Source organism: Epinephelus fuscoguttatus, linkage group LG4, assembly GCF_011397635.1.
Source record: "Epinephelus fuscoguttatus linkage group LG4, E.fuscoguttatus.final_Chr_v1".
Lineage (NCBI taxonomy): Eukaryota > Metazoa > Chordata > Actinopteri > Perciformes > Serranidae > Epinephelus > Epinephelus fuscoguttatus.
The window spans coordinates 44,337,833-44,358,156 of record NC_064755.1 but is presented as its reverse complement, the minus strand read 5'-3'; the positions used below and the strand labels follow the sequence as shown (position 1 = coordinate 44,358,156).

At 43.1% G+C, this 20,324-nt stretch overlaps 3 protein-coding genes across 12 annotated transcripts in view; all 3 read right to left on the bottom strand.

Moving 5' to 3' along the window:
- The window catches only part of LOC125887010 (E3 ubiquitin-protein ligase TRIM21-like), a 400,559-nt gene that overhangs the window by 13,825 nt on the left and 366,410 nt on the right, over window positions 1-20,324 (bottom strand). The window contains exon 1 of one of the 5 annotated variants that reach the window (XM_049573467.1): window positions 7,877-7,974. The exons of 3 other annotated variants lie outside the window; for them this stretch is intronic. The gene's annotated coding sequence lies outside the window, so the exon portion shown is untranslated. Of the gene's footprint in view, window positions 1-7,876; window positions 7,975-20,324 lie in introns of those variants that run through there. One more of the 5 variants, XM_049573469.1, reaches the window with a different exon arrangement.
- The window catches only part of LOC125887009 (E3 ubiquitin-protein ligase TRIM21-like), a 403,613-nt gene continuing 385,299 nt past the window's right edge, over window positions 2,011-20,324 (bottom strand). For 4 of the 6 annotated variants that reach the window (XM_049573463.1, XM_049573461.1, XM_049573465.1 and 1 more), the window contains one exon: window positions 2,011-5,167. In XM_049573463.1, coding sequence (XP_049429420.1) covers window positions 4,354-5,167 — 814 coding nt within the window. In that variant the 3' untranslated portion in view covers window positions 2,011-4,353. Of the gene's footprint in view, window positions 6,106-7,876; window positions 7,985-20,324 lie in introns of those variants that run through there. The other 2 variants (XM_049573466.1, XM_049573464.1) reach the window with 2 other exon arrangements.
- kbtbd13b (kelch repeat and BTB domain containing 13b) lies at window positions 16,674-18,378 on the bottom strand. Its single transcript, XM_049573500.1, has one exon. The coding sequence runs from the start codon at window positions 18,195-18,197 to the stop codon at window positions 16,758-16,760; it is 1,440 nt and encodes a 479-aa protein (XP_049429457.1). The 5' UTR covers window positions 18,198-18,378; the 3' UTR covers window positions 16,674-16,757.

The following is a 20,324-nucleotide window of genomic DNA, read 5'->3' as shown; positions in this document are numbered from 1 at the left end:
GATGGACACAACATCCTGGATGCCAAGGCTACTGTATGTAGTCAGGCAGGCTGCATATCAAAAGCATAGATCTATGCATTAATAATATGAAAGAGATAAATGTAAGTCAGACAAATTGAGTTTAAATTCAGATTCTTTATTTTTTTAAAGCGTAATGCAGTGGGTAGGGAGGCTGGGGTGCGGATGGGAGGGGCGGCCGCACCCCCCGCACCTCTAGTTCTGACGTCTATGAGTAGGCTATGCCTTCACATTGCACCTGTCATATTTCTGGTCTCATCCTCCTCCTCATCACGACTGGGGTTAGTCTGTCCCTCAGCTTCATTGTCCTTGGGACTGGGAGCACCACCTAACATTAATTGCGTGCATCCACAGGAAAAAAGCAAGCACATATTTTCTTTTAGTACAGGTTTAAATTATAATGACCTTATGCAATACCTAGTAGGCTAGTTGTCCTCTTGAAACAGACACCTAGAAGAAGTACGCAATTTGCCAAAGCCAGCCTTGCACATCACACACTCACGAACGTTAGCTAACGTTAATGCACCTGCTATGGCACTGTTGCCTCCAGCTCCATCTCCGTCGTTAGCAACACCAGCAGCCTCAGCCCGTCATCCAACGCCGCAGCCAAACAGGTCAGTTATTTTGGAGCACTTTGCTGCCTCTTCTTGTAAAGATTTAAGTTTTTTTACTCAAGTTTTTTCCGCGCCACCCTTTCTTGTTTTACCGGTTTTAACCATGTTTTCTGAACGGTCAAACCAGCCAGAGGCCTGTACTACAAAGCAGGATTTGGAGTTAGCGAGGTAACTTCAGGGTTAACTCTGGGTTTTCAGTACTAAGAAGCTGGTTCTCTTTTTACTGGGATAAATCACTGTGGCAACCTACGCTGAACAGCTAACCTGCTCCGGAGCAGGTTAACTTCAGGGTATCGGATCACAGCCTGTCAACACCCCGAACTCTGACCAATCAGATCACTGAGGAAAAAGTATCCATGAAGGAAAGTCCGAAATGACAGGTATAAAAGAGGAGCCAATATGCTGTTATAGGTCAGTAGTATCATTTAATTATTGTAGGGCTCTGTTTCCACTGGTTTTAAAACAGAGTTTCAAACAAAGACAGAGATCGTTTACACGCTAAACACATGATTTTAGCAGAATTTGAAATTATGCAAAGTTTATTTTAGCATGCAGTGACAGTGCTGCTTCTTTTACACTTCTTCCATCACTGCAGCTCAACATAACATGAGACACCTGTGTGATGAGAACTAGGATAAAACAGATAATACTTTATTAGTAAAATAATCCACGCACTATTAATTGGTTCCCGTTATTATAGATGCACCATTTCGGTCAGATAGACCTCATCAGTCATGAACTACTTTTCCACCCTTTTATTCAGAGTAGTATTATCATAATCCAACGAAACAGCAAAATATATCTATATTAACGTCACATACGCCCATAGCTCCTTGATACATGCACGGAAATTAAGTCTCAAATGAGGGTGAAATTTTGAATAGTGTTTTCAATGTTACTAGATCTTCCGTTTTAAGATTGTCGATTGTTGTTTACATCAAATGCCGCTGACATGTTACCGTCTCATCAATAACCATTTCATCTCATATTATATCAATTCAATTCATTCATTCATTCATTCATCTTCTAACCGCTTCATCCTCTTGAGGGTCGCGGGGGGCTGGAGCCTATCCCAGCTGACACTGGGCGAGAGGCAGGGTTCACCCTGGACAGGTCACCAGACTATCACAGGGCTGACACATAGAGACAGACAACCATTCACACTCACATTCACACCTACGGACAATTTAGAGTCACCAATTAACCTGCATGTCTTTGGACTGTGGGAGGAAGCTGGAGCACCTGGAGGAAACCCACGCTGACACAGGGAGAACATGCAAACTCCACACAGAAGGGCTCCCACGCCCTGGATCGAACCGGCAACCCTCTTGCTGTGAAGCGACAGTGCTAACCACCACATCACCGTGCCGCCCATCAATTCAATTCAATCAATTTTATTTATAAAGCCCAATATCACAAATCACAATTTGCCTCACAGGGCTTTACAGCATACAACATCCCTCTGTCCTTTGGACCCTCACAGCTGATCAGGAAAAACTCCCCAAAAAAACCCTTTAACGGGGCAATAAAATGGTAGAAACCTCAGGAAGAGCAACTGAGGAGGGATCCCTCTTCCAGGACGGACAGACGTGCAATAGATGTCGTACAGAACAGATCAACATAATAAATTAACAGTAATCCACATGACACAATGAGACAGAGAGAGAGAGAGAGAGAGAGAGAGACAAAGACAGAGAGAGAGATGCAGCACAGATGATAATGACAGTAGCTTACAACAACATTAATGAAAGTAATAATATTATAATTATAGTTCTGGATACTGTGGTACAATATGTTGAAAGTATATATTAATATCTGATAGTATACATGTGTGACAATAATCAATAATCAGTAATCGGACCGCAACAGGAAGATGATTCCACAGGAGAGGAGCCTGATAGCTGAAGGCTCTGGCTCCTGATCTACTTTTGGAGACTTTAGGGACCACGAGTAACCCTGCGTTCTCAGAGCGCAGTGTTCTGGTGGGATAATATGGCACTATGAGCTCTCTAAGATATGACGGAGCCTGACCATTTAGAGCTTTATAAGTTAACAGTAGGATTTTAAATTCAATTCTGGATTTTACAGGGAGCCAGTGCAGAGAAGCTAAAACAGGAGAAATATGATCTTGTTTCTTAGTTCCTGTTAGTATACTTGCTGCTGCACTCTGCATTAGCTGGAGAGTTTTTAAGGACTTACTAGAGCTACCTGATAATAGAGAGTTACAGTAATCCAGCCTTGAGGTAACAAAAGCGTGGACCAATTTTTCTGCATCTTTTCAGGTCAGGATAGGCCTAATTTTCACAATATTACGCAGACGAAAAAATGCAGTCCGTGAGGTTTGTTTTAAATGAGAATTAAAAGACAAATCTTGATCAAATATCACTCCGAGGTCTCTTACGGTAGTGCTAGAGGCCAGAACAATGCCATCTAGAGAAACTATGTCATCAGATAAAGAGTCTCTGAGTTGTTTGGGGCCAAGAACAATAACTTCAGTTTTGTCTGAATTTAACATCAGGAAATTGGTGCTCATCCAGGTTTTTATGTCTTTAAGGCAGTTATGGAGTTTAGTTAATTGATTGCTTTCTTCTGGCTTCATTGATAAATACAACTGAGTATCATCCGCATAACAATGGAAATTTATAGAGTGATTTCTAATGATGTTACCTAAAGGAAGCATATATAGAGTAAATAGGATTGGTCCGAGCACAGAACCTTGCGGAACTCCAAAACAAACTTTGGTACGTAAGGACGATTCATTATGAACGTGAACAAACTGAAAATGATCAGATAAATAAGATTTAAACCAGCTCAGTACAGAACCTTTTAGGCCAATTAAGTGATCCAGTCTCTGCAGTAGAATTTGATGGTCAATTGTGTCAAACGCTGCACTAAGATCTAATAAAACAAGTACAGAGACGAGTCCTTTGTCTGAAGCAATCAGAAGGTCATTTGTAATTTTAACTAGTGCTGTCTCAGTGCTATGATGCACTCTAAATCCTGACTGAAATTCCTCAAATAAATTATTATCGTGGAGAAAATCACACAGCTGGTCTGCGACTACTTTCTCAAGGATCTTTGACATAAAGGGAAGATTAGATATTGGTCTATAGTTGGCTAACACCTCTGGATCCAGGGTGTGCTTTTTTTAGGAGAGGTTTAATTACAGCTACCTTAAAAGACTGTGGTACATAGCCTGTTAATAAGGATATATTGATCATATCTAATATGTGAGTGTTAACTAAAGGTAAGACCTCCTTAAGTAGCCCACTTGAAGCAGCCTACTTCATTCATGGTTCTGATGATGACGCTCGCAATTAACAACCCCGCCTCTTTCACATGAACGTGCTCGTGGCTGGATAGGAAAACCCAGAGTTGACTGAAGTAGTTGATAAACAGCTTCGTAGTACCGGTTATCCAGACAGCCAATGTTAGTCAAACCGGACAGTGAGAAGATATCCTGGGTAAGTTGAACTGGCTGCGTACAGTACAGGCCTCTGGTCTGCCATGAGTAATGACTGATGACTGCGGCTGAGCCAATCAGATTTCAAGAAAAACGAGAGCCTCTTTGGTATTGGAAGAGGCCGCTCTTATCTCCTCCTTCAAGCATCAAAACATAAGATTGACACCTACGTTTCCCTCTGAACATCTCACAGCAAACAAACAACATGGGAGGGATGCGCATTGTAGCACTGACAGCTAGCAACTAGCTTGACATTCACTAGTCTTTTTTTCTTTTTTCTTTTCTTTGACCACCGGGCCGGCCCACACCAGCCCACACTGGCCCACTTGGTGACTGGCCCATCGGGACTCGTCCCGAACGTCCTGATGGCCAATCCACCATTGACAGAGGGGCAGAGTTTTTACCACCATCGTTATTACATGGATTCAAGAGTGGGTAGAGTTTCTCAGTGAAGGAGCAGCCAGTAAAGGAGTAGATAAGAGCTGCAGCATCAACATCATAAAAGGAGACCAGACCCTCCTCATAATCCACAAACACCCCCACCTTCTCAGGCCGAGACTCCAGAGAGAGACAGACTGGAGGGTCAGCAAGAGCTTTGTACTCATTTTCATTCCTCAAACATATCATCCAGAAACCATTCTGAGGAGCTGCTGTGATCTGTCCCTTCCTGTTGATCGACTCTCTGGCCACTCCTAAATCCCACCCAGTCTTCCCTTTAACCTGAACCTCATAATAAAATCTTCTTGAAGAGAAACTCTGCTTTGCTAAGACACCAACACAAGTATCAAATCTCTCTGGATTGTTTGGGAGATTCTTCTTTTCATCACCATGTTTAACTTGTTTTCCATCAGCAGACAGGATGAGTTCAGGATGTGCTGTATCAGGATCAAGTGTCACATTCACTGCAAACTGCTGGACCCTCTTCAGCTCAACCTCAGTGAGAAGCTTCTTCATCTGTTTACTGAGCATCTCCTCCAGCTGATTCACAGCTCTCCTCACAGTCCCCTCATATGAAGGTGGACGGACGCTGACCTCTGTCCAGTCCTTGGTGGGTGGAGCAGTGTTCAGGGACCTGAAGCTTTGGAGGAGGTGGAGGTGGTCTTCAGAGCGTGAGAGCTGCTCCACCTCAGTGCTCCTCTTCTTCAGCTCAGAGATTTCCTGTTCCAGCTCTTTGATGAAGCCTTCAGCCTGTTTCTCTGTCTTTCTCTGCTCCCATTTGATCGTGTCGATGAGCTCGGCCTGGCTTCTCTTAACAGACTCCTTCAGAGCGGTGAAGACCTGAACACCATCTGCTATCTCTCTGTATGCATCTTTCTTACTGAACGCCACTGAGTGTTTGATCTCCTCAATCTTCAGTCGTCTCTTCTGGATCATCTGCTGAATTTCAGCCTCTGTCTTCCCCAGCTCGGCCTTCTTTCCTTCATATTCTTCTCTCAGAGGAACAACATCATGTGTCTTGTGGTCTAAATAGGGGCAGACCACGCAGACACACATCTGGTCAGTCTTACAGAACAGCTCCAGCAGTTTATTGTGCTTCAGACACATCCTGCCTTCCAGGTTCTCCACAGGGTCGATCAGCTGATGTCTTTTCAGTCCTGAACTTGTCAGATGACGCTCCAGGTGAGTCTCACAGTAGGAGACCAGACACACCAGGCAGGACTTCAGGGCCTTCAGTTTGGTTCCAGTGCAGACGTCACAGGGAACTTCTCCTGGTTTGGCAACTTGTTGCTCAGAGCTGCTGCTGCTGGCTTTCTGTTGAGCTGACTGTCTGAACTGAGCAGCCATCTCAGAGATGAAAGTGTTGACCTGCAGCTCAGGTCTGGTGTAGAAAACCTTCTTACAGTTTGGACACTGATAGGGGACATTAATATTCCAGTGTGTCGTGATGCAGGTTTTACAGAAGTTGTGTCCACATGGTGTGCTGACTGGATCAGTGAACACATCCAGACAGATGGAGCACAGAAACTGATGTTCAGTCAGCAGACAGCTGGCAGCAGACATATCGACACTCTGAGGACACAAAGTGGGAAAACAACAAAAATGTAATTACAAATCTTTTGATTATTTGTTCAATAAAATCAAACTATGATCAATGTAATATAAGGATCCTGAATTCTGTTGTTACATGAATTTACTGTGAGTGAAGGAGAGCTCAGATGTGCAGTTCAGCGGTGGTATTTCTATGAGATCAAGGTCAGAAAACAAATGATAGCGTGGAGATCTTCATTCTAAAACATTTACTCTGACTGCCTGCAGAAAAAATACTATTCCTCAAAATACTACTCAAACTAAAGTTGCCTCGTGGTTGTCTGCCTCAGCGCAGCAGTCAAGTTTCTCGTACAGTTTACATCCACGTCTGTAACACATAGATGCTTCACACATCTTCCCTCCGGCAGCACAGGAGATCTATACAATCAGCACAGTTTCAAGATTAGAGTCACCAATTCAGTATCTGACCAAATGTCTCTCCTCCTGTTCCTGAGATATGACGTTGAATAATGTCCAGAAAACTGCAGAACATTATGATGTCACAGTGAAGTTGACCTTTGACCTTTAAGATATAAAACATCATTTTATCCTTTTAGACATTTGTGTGAAATTCTGTCATAATTTGCATATGAATTCTTGGGTTATGGCAAAAACACATTTTGTGAGGTCACAGTGACCTTTGACCACCAAATTCATTCAGTTCATTGTTGACTCCAACTGGACGTTTGTGCCAAATTTGAAGAACTTCCCTCAAGGCGTTTTTGAGATGTTGCGTTCACCAGAATGGGTGGGACAGACGACTTACAGATGACACAGAACATAATGCCTCCGTCCACGGCTGTCACCAGCACAGAGGCATCAAAATGACATTATAATCTTGAACCTAAATCTAATTATTAAAACATCAGCAAATGTTAACCTGCATACATTCATCAGAAACACAGAGGAGATATAATAAGACACAAAAACATGAGAGAGAGGTGGAAAGTAACTAAGTACATTTATTACAGTACTGTACTAAGGTACTATTTTGAGGTACTTTAGTTGAGTATTTCCATTTTCTGCTACTTTATACTTCTGCTTTGGTAAACATCTTACATACAAACTATAGGCTACAGATCACAGTGTAAAAGTGAACCACCACATCACTGCTGATCGCCACAGAAGACAATGAATATAAAAGGAAACTTCCCCCATATTGAACCAGCTGTGTGGCATCACAGTGTGAACAGATGAACAGTGTTTGGCTGTCTAAGCTAGCTAGCTAACCCTACACTTTCCAGGGTTTGATTTTGGTTTTGGAACAGGGAAGAAATGTCTATCTTTTTCCAACCTCTCCAGATTCATCTGAAATCTGATAGATATGCTGTTTGTGCAGGTCTGCATAGCATATGAATATGAAGGATAACTGCATTTCCTCAGGGCTTATTTGGGCTGACGTTAGTTGGTCGCCATGGTAAGAAGCAACCAATTAAATGTGCCAGCATATGAAAACATGTGGGGAAACCAGTGTGACTGGTCTGCAGTGGGGAGTGTTAGCTCGTGTTGTTTCACAGATAAAAACAGAGTTCACTGTTAAAGTCGACCTGAAAACTTTAGTTATTCAAATAAAAGTTTCAGAAATAATCAAACTATGTTAAACTAACTCTCCATTACTGTCACATCAAACATCAAATAATAGAACAATACTGCTACACTGCTGCTTATATTGTTATTAGAGTGGAAATATTTGAAAGCAGGCCAAACATTTTTCATATGAACCTTTGAAACCTCTGTAGGACAGTGAACTCACCAGTGTTTGTTGTTGAGAAAAACCTGCTGGATTCAGTTGAATGTTTCTTTCCAGAGAAACACAGAGACTCGTCTCCACTGCAGCTCTGCTGTCACTCACACACACTTTCACTTTGATTTCAGGACTTTAAAGCTCTCCTCTTTCACTGTTGCTCCACCTCTCAGTGGGCCGTCACCAAGAGGGAGAGGTGGAGGAAGTATTCAGATCCTTTACTGAAGTCAAAGTACTAATACCACACTGTGACAATACTCCACTACAGGTAAAAATCCTCTCTTCAAATCCTTCCCTCAGTAAAAGTTTGATCAGGAACATTTATTAGAAGTATGTGTAAAATGACTGATAGTGCAGTAAAGTGTTCCCTGCTGTCAGTGTTTTATTCTATCTGATGTTTTTGGATTAATATTCCTGCTGCATTAATGTGTATGTGTCATTTTACTGCTGTACATGTTTCAGGTTGAGCTCATTTGAACTCCTTTATATCCTGTTGGGGAGTTTAATCTACAGCAATGCATCATGGTCTAGAAGATCATCATATGTCTGTAGCGTGGCTGTCCTGTGCAGTGGCGTCACATTAGGAGAAAAAGTGAGACTGATCGCTAAAGGCTCCAGTGGGTTGGGGGTCCTCAAAAATCTAAAAAATCTAAAATTTTGTTTTGTTCACAATTTTCTAAGTAATCAGTGCCATATTTGCCTTGGCTGAATAAATCAGTTAAAAAACTTAATTATGTATAAAAAATAGCGGAGGCTCTCTGAGACCCCTCTCACCACTTCAAGGTGCAAAGTTTTTTATGTCGCCCCTGCAATAGGATTGTTTTCTAATCACAGCTACCGCTGAGTGAGTGACTGCTTATGATGCTGCTATTTCACTGTAATGCACAGAAGAACAAAACTACAACAAAAGCCAAAATCTCTGCACATTTGGAACTTTGAGTTTGAAAAGGTACTATAATAAACTAAAAAAGACAAATGGCACCTTCAGGGTGAAGCAACGTGGGGCGTTCTCTTTTCACTGCTCTAAGTGAAGGTCAGTCCCAACGTATCACAAACACCATTAACGCCACATTTGTTTAAAGACGACCAACTTCATGTTGTTGAACTCTGCAGCTGATAAATAGGCTCTTTTTTCCCCTCTGAGAGACACGACCATTTAAAGTCTGCACGCTGGTGATGAGGAAACAACACTCGCCTTTGTGATGGAGGCTGTGAGGAGGAGGAGGAGGGCTTTATCTCCTGATGGATGAACACTGAGAAAATTACTGCTAATTATAAAACACTTATATAACCTTTAGTTATATATAAAATCAACTGGATATTTGGCAGTAATAATGGGTCTCACACACACACACACACACACACACACACACACACACACACACACACACACACACAGCACAGCACACTTCCTTTCCTTCAGTAAGAGTTACTAAATACATTAAAGGGACATTTCACTGCATTTCTTTGCCATAAAAAGAACACTAAGAAATTGAACCCTTAATTTTCTATTCTAAAATTCTAAATAATAGAATTATTAAATGTAATTAATGAGATCTTAGGGGGTAATAAATGAATACATTAATGTGAAATAAGACATTGTAGTGTTTTAATAGATCATCTGAACATTTTTAAGGGTTTTAAGTGATAAAAAAAAACTTAGAATGGGTGTTATTTTATAAACTCAGGGATGGCTTTAATGGTTTTTGGTCTATTTTAAGGTTATTTTAACCCCTTAAATCCCTCAAATAATCTGCAAGTTTATATGTCAGTTAATTAATGGGTTGAGCTGGTGTTGCGGCAGATTTTTAGCCTGGAAATTGTGCTCTCGTGAGAACTCTAGATTTCCAGGGTAGCAGATTTTAGGACACAGAGACGAAACAGAGAAGAAATATTAAAATGTTATCAAGGTTTTTAAAGGTTTTGAAAATCCTCTGTGGGTCTATAGCATCTAAAACACCTTATATAGTTGATAATTAAATGTGTAAATTAAGGGGAAAGTCATTTTATTTGCTATTTTATTTATTTGGTAAATAAGGGACTTTTTAAATTCAGATGTTTTTAAGGGATTTATTTATTTTTTCACATTGCTAGACAAATTAAATGAAAAGATTAAAAATCAAAGGGATATTTGGTATTTCCAGAGGTAAATGAAGGAACAGTTAATGTTATTTTAATGGATTACTGTTTCACAGTGATGGCAGCTCAGTGAGAGGGCGAGCTCGACTGATGCCTGACATGTCAGGGTGAGGATGAGCGGCTGCCCCGGGGTCAAAGACACCACGGCAACAATGACATCACCACTTCAGCCCACCAGTGTGTGTGTTTGCATGTGTGTGTGAAGGCTATATTTAGACTGACCTAGTTCCTGCTCGCTGGATACAGACACTCGTGCGTGTGTAGTAAACACAGAGATCACAAAGCACACGTCACCTCGCTGACCTACCCTCCACTGTTGTCATGCCAGCTGAATGTTTTTACAAGCAGTTATCTGCTGGCCTGGCACTACACAGACAGCTAGCATAGCGTCAGCCATTAGAAGCTAAATAACACACAACAGCAGCTAAAAACAAACCATATGATTGGTTGACGCTTCACTGCGTCACTGGAGCTCTCAGAAAAAGGTTGATGCCAGCTCAACTTGAATAAAGAAGGTTCACGTTACAAATCAGTGTTTGTTCTACGCTCTGTGGCGTGTTGAAGTCGGGCCGCTCGTCCAGCACCTGCTAATGTGTGCTCACTGTTTGTTGTCTGATAACCAGGCCCAAAGGGAATCTGTGGATTTTGGAATTGTTTTCAGCAGTGATACAAAATGAAAATCTGCAGAATTCTACGAATTAAAAAAAAATTGCTGGTTATGTGATAGACAATATTCATTTATGATAACAATCGTTTTTTTGAACACAGGTGTGCCCCAAGGTATGGTTGCTAGGCCTGAAATCTGACAATAATGTTGGAATCACTGTCGAGTGCCCATGGACACTGGGTTGCTTCTCCACTAAGAGACTAAAGCCCTTTTTAAACAGGAACTGTGCAAATTTGCAGGAAAGCCCAATCAGTCTTTTTTCAGCATTGGCAGTATAAAAACAAAATCGGGGAGTGCAGCAAAATGCCGCCTACCTACTTTTGTTTATACAGAATGTGCCTTTTTCGGGGCAATGGGGGGCGTGAGCAAGTAACAAAACGTGTAGCTCAGCGTGTGACGTAAACAGTGACGTGGGAGGGAAGCCGCGGCTGGTCAGTCCTTCGGTGATTCTCTCGTAAGTCGGCCCATCCTTCACCGTCCCCGTCATCTGACGGTTAATGGCCTCTTTGTTTGCGAGGACAAGGAGGGCGCGCAATTCCTTGTCTCCCCAGTTGCTCATCTTTACAGTGTCTGTCAGGTTAGTGTTTCCCTCTTGCTACTAGCTGCTTGTTAATTCCTGCTATCAGCTGTTTCCTGTTTACCCACCGCCAGTGGCTCGCACGTGCAGCGTCATCAACAGCTCCTCCCACAAGTCATCAACAGCCCCTCCCACAAGTCATCAACAGCTCCTCCCCTGGCGGAAGGTCGCCTCGGTCTGTTTAAACTAAAAGGGTTCCACCAATATGTCTACCCTATGAGGCGGAAAATTGGACACCTTGGATCAACTCGCCAATCCAGCTCTGTGTGTCTAAGCACTTGCAGCTTGCCGGCAAAATGGCCCAACATTCACTGAAAATCTGGCAGTGTAAAAGGGGCTAAAGTCTTCCAAACTGGAAGGAGCGTAAAGCAGCCTGCTTCACAGGGGACTCTTGGCTGAAGGAGTACCTGGAATTACTAAAGATGGACTGGATGACCTGCCTGTTAAAAGACTTTGATAAGGCGCTGGAAGACCACTGGGATACTGTCTGTCCACTTTTGAAACAGTGGCTTCCAATATAAAGACTTGTACACAATGAATGTATGAGATCTGATGTACGTTACATATGCTACATTAACCATTTCATGTATTGTGGTCACTGCAATGGACCGCTATTTAAAAGACATTTTCTTGTATATGCATGGGTTTTGATGCTATAGTTGCATTTAATTCACTAGAGTGGACTCTAGCGCATCATACCATACACTGTCACCAGGTGTTGTCCATGCAACACAAAGCTCTAAAACCAAGATGGCCGATGGAAAGCAAAAAAATGTTGTGCAGCTCAAGAATATCTCACCAGTCCTTCTGTAATAGGGAGCACAGTCTCACTCCGAACTTGTCAAAATCCAGTGCTTGGACAGTGACTTGCGGTGTCAGAAACCAATGAAAAAAGGTGTCCGATACGCGGCCAGTTTCTGTTATAGTTTAATGAGATCGGGCTCCTTAAACACATACCTGTATGCATCATACCTAAACACATGGCTGCAAATACATACACTCCCAAACACACAATTAGTCTGTCAACTGTCAGGAAAGGCCAATCTGTAAAAGTACGTTTTCAGACGAGATTTAAAGATGTGAACAGAGTCAGCTGATCTGATGCTCAGTGGGAGGCTGTTCCAGAGCCGAGGAGCCAGAACTGAAAAGGTTTGATCACCCTTTGTCTTTAACCTGGACTCTGGAACAGTTAGAGGACCCAGACCTGCAGACCTGAGGGGCCTGTTTGGATGAGAAGCTCAGTTATGTACTCCGGTGTCAGATCATTGAGAGCTTTGTATGTGATTAAAAGAAGCCAGTGCAGGGGGGCTAAAATAGGTGTGATGTGTAAGGATTGTTGTGTTTTGGTCAAAACTCTAGCTGCTGAATTTTAAACGATATGGAGCTGATGTATGGCTCAACTGTTTAGGCAGGTGAACAGGGCGTTTAAAAATAATCAAGGCGGGAGGATGTAAGAGCATGAATGGTTTTCTCTGTTATTGAAGGACAGAAGTGACCTACATTTGGAAATGTTCCTCAGCTGGTAAAAACTAGACTTGACTACACTCTTAACATGTTGCTCCAGAATAACACCAGGTTTTTTTTTTACACCTGACGAGTGGCTGAATTTGTTTTGAGATATGTTCAAGGCCAGTGATGAGAACTTCTGTCTTTTCAGAGTTAAATTTTAAGAAGTTTTGGGACATCCAGCTTTTTATGTCACACTATGAAGAGAAGCTAATGTAATGGTGTCAGTGGGTTTAAAAGACAGGTAGAGCTGTGTGTCATCTGCGTAGCTTTGGAAAGAGGTGCTGTGATGATGTGTTATCTGTCCCAGGGGCAGCATATATACATGGTGATGCAACATGGTGGTCTCTGTATAGGACTTGCTCCCTATGTAGATATAAACAGCTCGTTCTAAGATAACAAAAACAGAACACTTGTTATTGTCAGGTGATTTTACACTATAGAAAACATTATAAAATATTTTACATTTCTGCCAATATGCCCCCCTAAATCCTGCACACTGGACCATTAAGGGATTATTTATGCCCTCCATCATCGTCAGGATCTGTGTTATAATGTGAATCTGATTCACCTCATACAGTCCGTGTGTCTCTCAGTGCGGCTGGCCCCGTGTGAACTGCAGTGTTTTGTCCTCACACAGAGCTTCTGTTTCCTGCAGCAGCCTCTGTTTCCTGTTGGCACCGAGCACCGATGATGATGATGATGATGGAGGTTAACGGCAGGCAGAGCCAGGCACCACGGGCAGCGGCCGGGCTGGACGCCAGCAGCAGGCAGCGGCGATGCTGAATCTGACCCAGAATAAAGAGAGAGGCCGGGGTCAGGCCGGGACACGGTGCTCGGGCCGATGCCCTCCACAACCTCCGAGCTTGAGTCCGCCTGGGAACGAAGCCAGGAAGCAGAGCTCTGAATCAGAGATGGATGAGCTTCTATCTGTGGACATTAATCAGGTTATCAGAGTCTGACCACATGATGTGAGGGGCTGCTGTCTGCTTCACCGCCTGCACAGCCAGTGGTGGAATCTAACCAAGTGCATTTACTCATGTCCTGTAAAATTTAAAGTACTTGTACTTTACATGGGGGCTTTCTTCTTCTCAGGCCACTTTATACTTCTGCTCCACTACATCTTAGAGGGAAAAATCAGACAGCTTCAGTCACTTTATAAATTAAGATTTTTGCAATAAATACATGAAAATGTGCAGCTGAAACAATTAGTTGATTGACAGAAAATTAACTGGCAATTATTTGATGGTTGAAGTCATTTTTCATGTGAAAACATTTTATGGTTCCAGCTTTTCAAATGTAAAGATTTACTGCTTTCCTTTTAATGTTTATAACTGCAATGCTGTAGTAATAATGTTGTTAAAGCTGGAGTAGGAAGTTTAATTGTGGCATCAAAATATTTTAGTTAAAATGGACTGAGAGACGTCTGCACCTCCTCTTGGCTTTGTTTTCAAGCTTTAGAAAATCTAACCTGTGACAGGAGACTCTGCCCAATCACAGGTCATTTCAGAGAGGGGCGTTCCTACTGGCTGTTCTTTAAATGCAGACGCGTGTGCTCATCTCCTCAGAAGGTGAAAGAGTGAGTCAATGGCAGAGAATCCTGCATTGCAACAGCTAGCCACAGCTGCCTACACTGCAAAGCAACCCAAGTCTGACAATAAATAAAATTAGTCAGTATCAGCAAAATGTGCAGAGACAGAGAGAAGATGTTGCTAATAGTTTAGCCTTATGCTAACTGGAGACAAAGGCTCACGGCTGCTGCTTTAAGTTCACATTTATGTGGCTCATGTTAGCCAGAGCCTCGAATCACAGTGTGTCCTGCGAAAAAATTAAAAAAGGCATCCTTTAACGTCAGCAAGAGACGCAGCCAGTTGCCGTTATAGTTTATGGGCGCCCAGCAGTGTCAGGGGGAAACCCGACGGGACAGGCATTAAAGTTAAGGCAGCAAAAGTCCAAGTGGGGTGGGCAGGAGTGGTGGTGGATGGATCCAGCAAACACCGACTTTTACCCGAGAGAGTGAAAGGCAGCTGGAATTCAGGCTGCCTATTCTCCTCCGGGTAGCGAGGCGGAGGGAGCGTGGGATGGCCAGCTTGCTCACTTTTGTCTCATTCATAGTGTGATAAACAGAGCAGGGCAAGGATGGGCTGATCGAATGAGCTGTGTGCGACTCTATAATGAAATAAGATTTTCGAAAGCAATGTATGGGAAACACTGGGTCACTGTATGAAGCACATGCATATGCCCATGGTCGTTTTGGGAGAGGGGCTTAGGAGAGAGAGGGGAGAGCTGTAGGAGGAGGCTGTTTTTTCAAATTCTGCCTTTTTAAAAAAAAAAAATCAGTCTTTTCCAGATTTTCCCTAAATAATCAGGAGTTAATAGTTCAAACTGAGCTCCATCTAAACCAATCACCACTGTAAAATCCTGCTGTCACATCAATGCATGAGTACATAACTTTATTGTCCACCTCAGTGGATTCAGGTACAAACAGACACATAACACAATACACCATTAAAAACGTACAATTTTATAATATATGTTACAACAGTTCAAATTGGCAGGTAGGACCAATAAGTTATATAAAACGTAAAAGACAGCACATCTTCGTGTTCCTTGATACGGTCATTCTGTGTTCATTGCCTGTATGACATAGGGAATAAAGGACTTCTTATATATGCTCTGACTGGTTCTTGGGACCGTAAATCAATGCCCAGATGGGAGCAGCCATTCTGTATATAAGGTACAATTGTAGAGCAGGGGGACAGACTGGTCTCGCCTTTAAGCCACCATGGGAGGTAGTAACAACTCCTGAACAATGTGTGTATAAACAGGACAGCCAGCAGGATGAGAGTGACATTTTCACGACATGTTATGTGTGCAACCCATCGCAGGAGATTTAAAAAGTAGCTGTTAGCAGTTAGCGGCTGTTTCAAAGAAGAACAGCAGCCGAAAGTGAGGAAAATGTCTGGAAAATGATGAGATTCGGGAGCTCCTTACCCTCCGAGCAGAGGACAAGATCAGCGCACACGTAACCGAGATGGTAAATGATTGTTATTCCCATGTTATGCCATTGTTATTGTTTATAAAGTTCTGCTGATGCATATGTTGTATGTCACACTAGAGGCCGATGCTGTTGTGTTAAACGCCAGGCCTCATTTGATTGCACGATGCCGACATGCTGTCTGAAATCACACACTGGAGCAGCATGATGCTGCCATTATTTGGTTCTGTGTAAAAATGCAAAGGAGGCATAAAGAGGGGACTTAGTAGCGGCTCTACAGCGCCATAAAAATCTGATGATATCATATACTATAATAACAGTCACAGGGGACGTCTTTTATACTTTAAGTACATTTTCCTGATTATACTTACATACTTTAACCTCAGTAACATTTTCAGAGCAGGACTTTTACTTGTAACAGAGTATTTTTACAGTGCGGTTTAAGTACTTTTACTAATGGATCTTAAAAACTTCCTCCACCACTGCCTGTGATAATTGCAGCTGAGGATACACTGAAGTTAGCCGTGTCAGATCAGACAGTGATGGTAAGGTGCTGACCATGATTTACATGTAGCCCTGGAACCAACACATATTGCAAATAGATATGCAGACTGGCCAAAGGAGATGCATATACTTTATGTGGCTGAGTGCCCAAGTCTGTTTCCCCAGTGATTTGTGTTTCCCTTTACCCTAACCGAAACCCAATCTTACCTTAACCCAAACCCAGAAAGGCAGCACTGCAGGAAACAGCATTTGTAGGGGAAACAGGCTTTGATACAAAACCTTTTTGACTTATTTTTGCCACCGTGGTCCCAGAGCTCAGCAAATAGTTTTGTGGGTACAATGTTATAACCACTGAGAGAAATGATGGACAAAACTACGAAGACCCAAATAAGTAATAAATGGGAAATGTTATTACATTTATTGAAGCACAGGTAGGAAATACATGTCTGAGTGTAAAAAAGAGTTGACAGTCCAGTAAATCCCAGAACAAATGAAGCTGTTACTGTAGCATGAGAGTGTCTGGCAGCCGGAGTAGAAACGTCCACACAGATCCACTTCTAGGGAATCCCTTCATCTGCCGCCGCGGCTTCCAGGTTTTCCCGTCGACGGCGAACTCCAGAGTCATGCTCCTGTTGAGCGTGAGCACGGAGTCGCCTCTCACTACTGCCGTGAACAGTGAACCTTTGCTGTTGGCAAAGTGCCCAGGCAGAGACGACCACTGGCCTGAGCTCAGACTATAACAGTCCATCAGGCATCGCAGGAAGTCATCCGACGGTCCGTTTCTCATGACGTACAGGTTGTCCCTGTGGCCGACCATGCAGTGGCCATAGCTCTGCTTCCTGATCAGCGTGGTAACCAGCTGCCACTCATCTTTCCCTGAGAGGTACTCGTAGATCTCTGTGGTCTCCATCGGCTTCCATAAACACACAAATATCCTGCCCATGGCTTTGGTGCATGCTGCTCCCGCCGCCGGTCGAGGTAAATGAGCAGCAAACTCCCACCTTCCGGTCTTTACATCATATATCTCCACAGATGACATCACCCTTCGCTCATACTCTCCTCCGATAGCGTAAAGACAACTGTCTATGCCCACGAGGCTGAGATTGTATCGCAGCTGCGCTGGACTGGAGATCCGGCCCCAGCTGTTGTTTTCAACGCTGTAGCAGAAACAAGAATCGACGACTTGTTTGTGAAGTCCGTGAACTCCTCCGATGATGTAAAGCTTGTTGTCTAAAACAGTCACTCCAGCCATGGAGGTGCTGGCCTCCAATGGAAGATCTGTCAACACTTTCCAATTGTTGCTACTTTCATCCAGGTAGCACACCGTCCTGGAGGCGGCGTGCACGGTTTCATCCATGCCGCAGGTCACGTGAGCCCCGACGGCCACGAAAACACTCGGGCTCAAAGACTCCACGTAGGAGATCAGCTCTGATGGTAAAGATTTCTTCACCTCCGCCTCCAGGTCGGCGTACATGTTTCGGATGAACAGCGCAGCAGCGTGGTAAAGGTCCACGAGGCCGAAGGTTGCAGCCGTGTGATACATCAGCAAACAGTTGTCAGAATCAATGCGGTTGATGAGATGCTTAGTGAGCGGCGCCACCTGCAAGAAAGCAGCGCATTCGATGGCTTCAACAATGTCGTCGCCATCCAGGTCAGGCATCTCACCTCGTAAGACCGCCAAGGCGATGAGGAAGCCTCGAGCGCGCAGAGACTTGAGGTGGATCTCTTCCTGCCGACACTCCTTCATCCCAGAGCGATACAGAGCTTGGAAATAGTCACAACTCTGAACCAGAAACATTTTCTCCTCAGAGAAATGAGTGTCTCCGACCACGATGGTTAATTTAGCTGAAGCACGGTCTGACAGATATCTTTCATCTGCGCCGTCACAGCTGCTGCGTGCACTGACATTACAACTTTCTGACAGGAAAATATCCTCCATGAAAATGAAACCAGAAGCTGAAGCGTTTCCAAAAGTGCTGAGGACGAGCCGGAGAGAGGCAGCTCAGTACGAAGCAGCTCCACTCTCACTTCTTTCACAGCTTTCAAAATAGACGCAGATAAAAATAGAAGAGAACAAATGACCCGAGTCACATTCATGTTGCGGGCAACATGTGAACACAGGGTCTGTTATACCTGCTGCTGCAGACTTAAAGGATCCAACCAACCAAAACACAACAACACATTCTCTCACTATCCTACAGTGGCACCTGTTTGTAATTGTAGTTTCTGTTTGCAGAGAGTTTTGAAAAGTTTGCTTTTACTGAAATACGATGAAGGTGGCAGGAACTTTGGAATTTTAAGCACCAAAACCTCAAAAAATCTCTTTTGAGAAACAATATCCACGACTTTACGACAGTGTGTATATTTCTTAAATTACTCTGTGATGACGTTCACATGACAAACTAGACTTTTTGGACCATGTGGCTGAGGAGCCAGAGAGTGAACAGTGATGTGATTACAGGGGTGATTAACCTCTGTGAGATCAGATCAGTTTAAAGAACAGCTGCAGCTCTTCACATCTGTTTCCTGTCCATCGTCTCTTTACATTCACTGACAGAGAAGAGGAGGAGGAGCTGACCTACAGTCAGACTCTGTGGGGCAGTAATACAGAAGGTCATGTGACCTGGCCGCTGCCTCAGTCAAAACAATCTCACTGGCTCCAGCAGTTTGTGAACAGACAGATTGGATTATGGGAAATGTTGTGCTGTTGCTTTGAGCTGTCCGGTGAGCTGCAGGTGCTCCACATGGTTACAGCAAAACACTGGAAGAAAACAAAACAATGTCAGGGGATGAAATTATAAGATTACACACACAAATGTTGCAGCGTGTTGTTTTCACCATGTAGAAGTTTTGTTCCTTTTACTGCACATTTAATGTGTTCACTACCTGCTCAGCAGCAAACAGCAGACAGACACCGTTGGAGACTAGCTGGTGAACTTGAGCCGCGTTTTCACCAAACAGTTCAGTTCAGTTCATTTTTTTCTGTTCCCACAGTGAAAGTTGTGGATGGTACCAACAGAAGCGTTCCTCAGCGTCCCCATGTTTGGTCCCCCTCTGTTGGGGTACCTAGCACACAGATCTGGTACTAAAAGGTGGAGCTGTGAACACTGCAGTCTGATTGGTCAGTAGAGGACGCTCACTCTGCTCAGGGCTGAGTTGTGTCTGGTTTTGAGGCTCATGTAACCACTGTTCATACTGTGGAGAGTTTTATTAGTAAAGTGTAACTATAAAATGAAAGGATGTTTTGCTGCCTCTCACAGCAGCTGGAGTCTGAGAAAAAATAACTTCATTCACTGGGCCGACTGCCGGCAACTTTTAAGGTGGAACGTTAACTTGTAATGTTACTCAATGCATGAGTTGATGACGTGAATCCATCAGCACACCTTAAATTTCACTGTGACAACTTTGACCATCACTTTAGTTTTTATGTGACACACACTTTTAGTAATGAGTGGATCTTCAAACGTTAAAAAATATATACTAATTTCGACTGGATTATGTGAACTGCATATATTCTAATCCTCACTTGGAGGAAAAAAAACTGCGAAGCGTTGTTCCTGTGGGCTACAGCAACACTAAACCCCTGAGCTTGCCTGAGAAGGACTGAAAGCACAAATCCGTTATTTTTAAATATCCCATTATGTAAATGAAAAAAAGGACATTTTGCAATAATGAACCTGAAACACTGATACATTTGTTTTTTAGTTAGTATAGTCACATTCTGCTCAATTTTGGACAGATTCACAGATAATACATAATATTGTCCTCAAACAAGACAACAGTAAAGTCCCAATGTCTTCAAGCAAGTACTTTCTAAATAACAGTGTCTTATTTTGTTACTGTTGCTAAAATTGGGAGAATTTTTTTTTTGCCGTGTGAAACTACAAACATTATTAATCAGAAATAAACAAGTTTCAACCATAAACTGTGATCAGGTTTTGGACCGTGTCCAATTCTGTATCGGGATCGGCTGCAGACTGACTTGGCAGAGATGGCTGCCATCTTGTTTTTACTTGGATTAGTGTATTATGCTCTTACTACTACAAGATGGCACAAAGACAGTCCA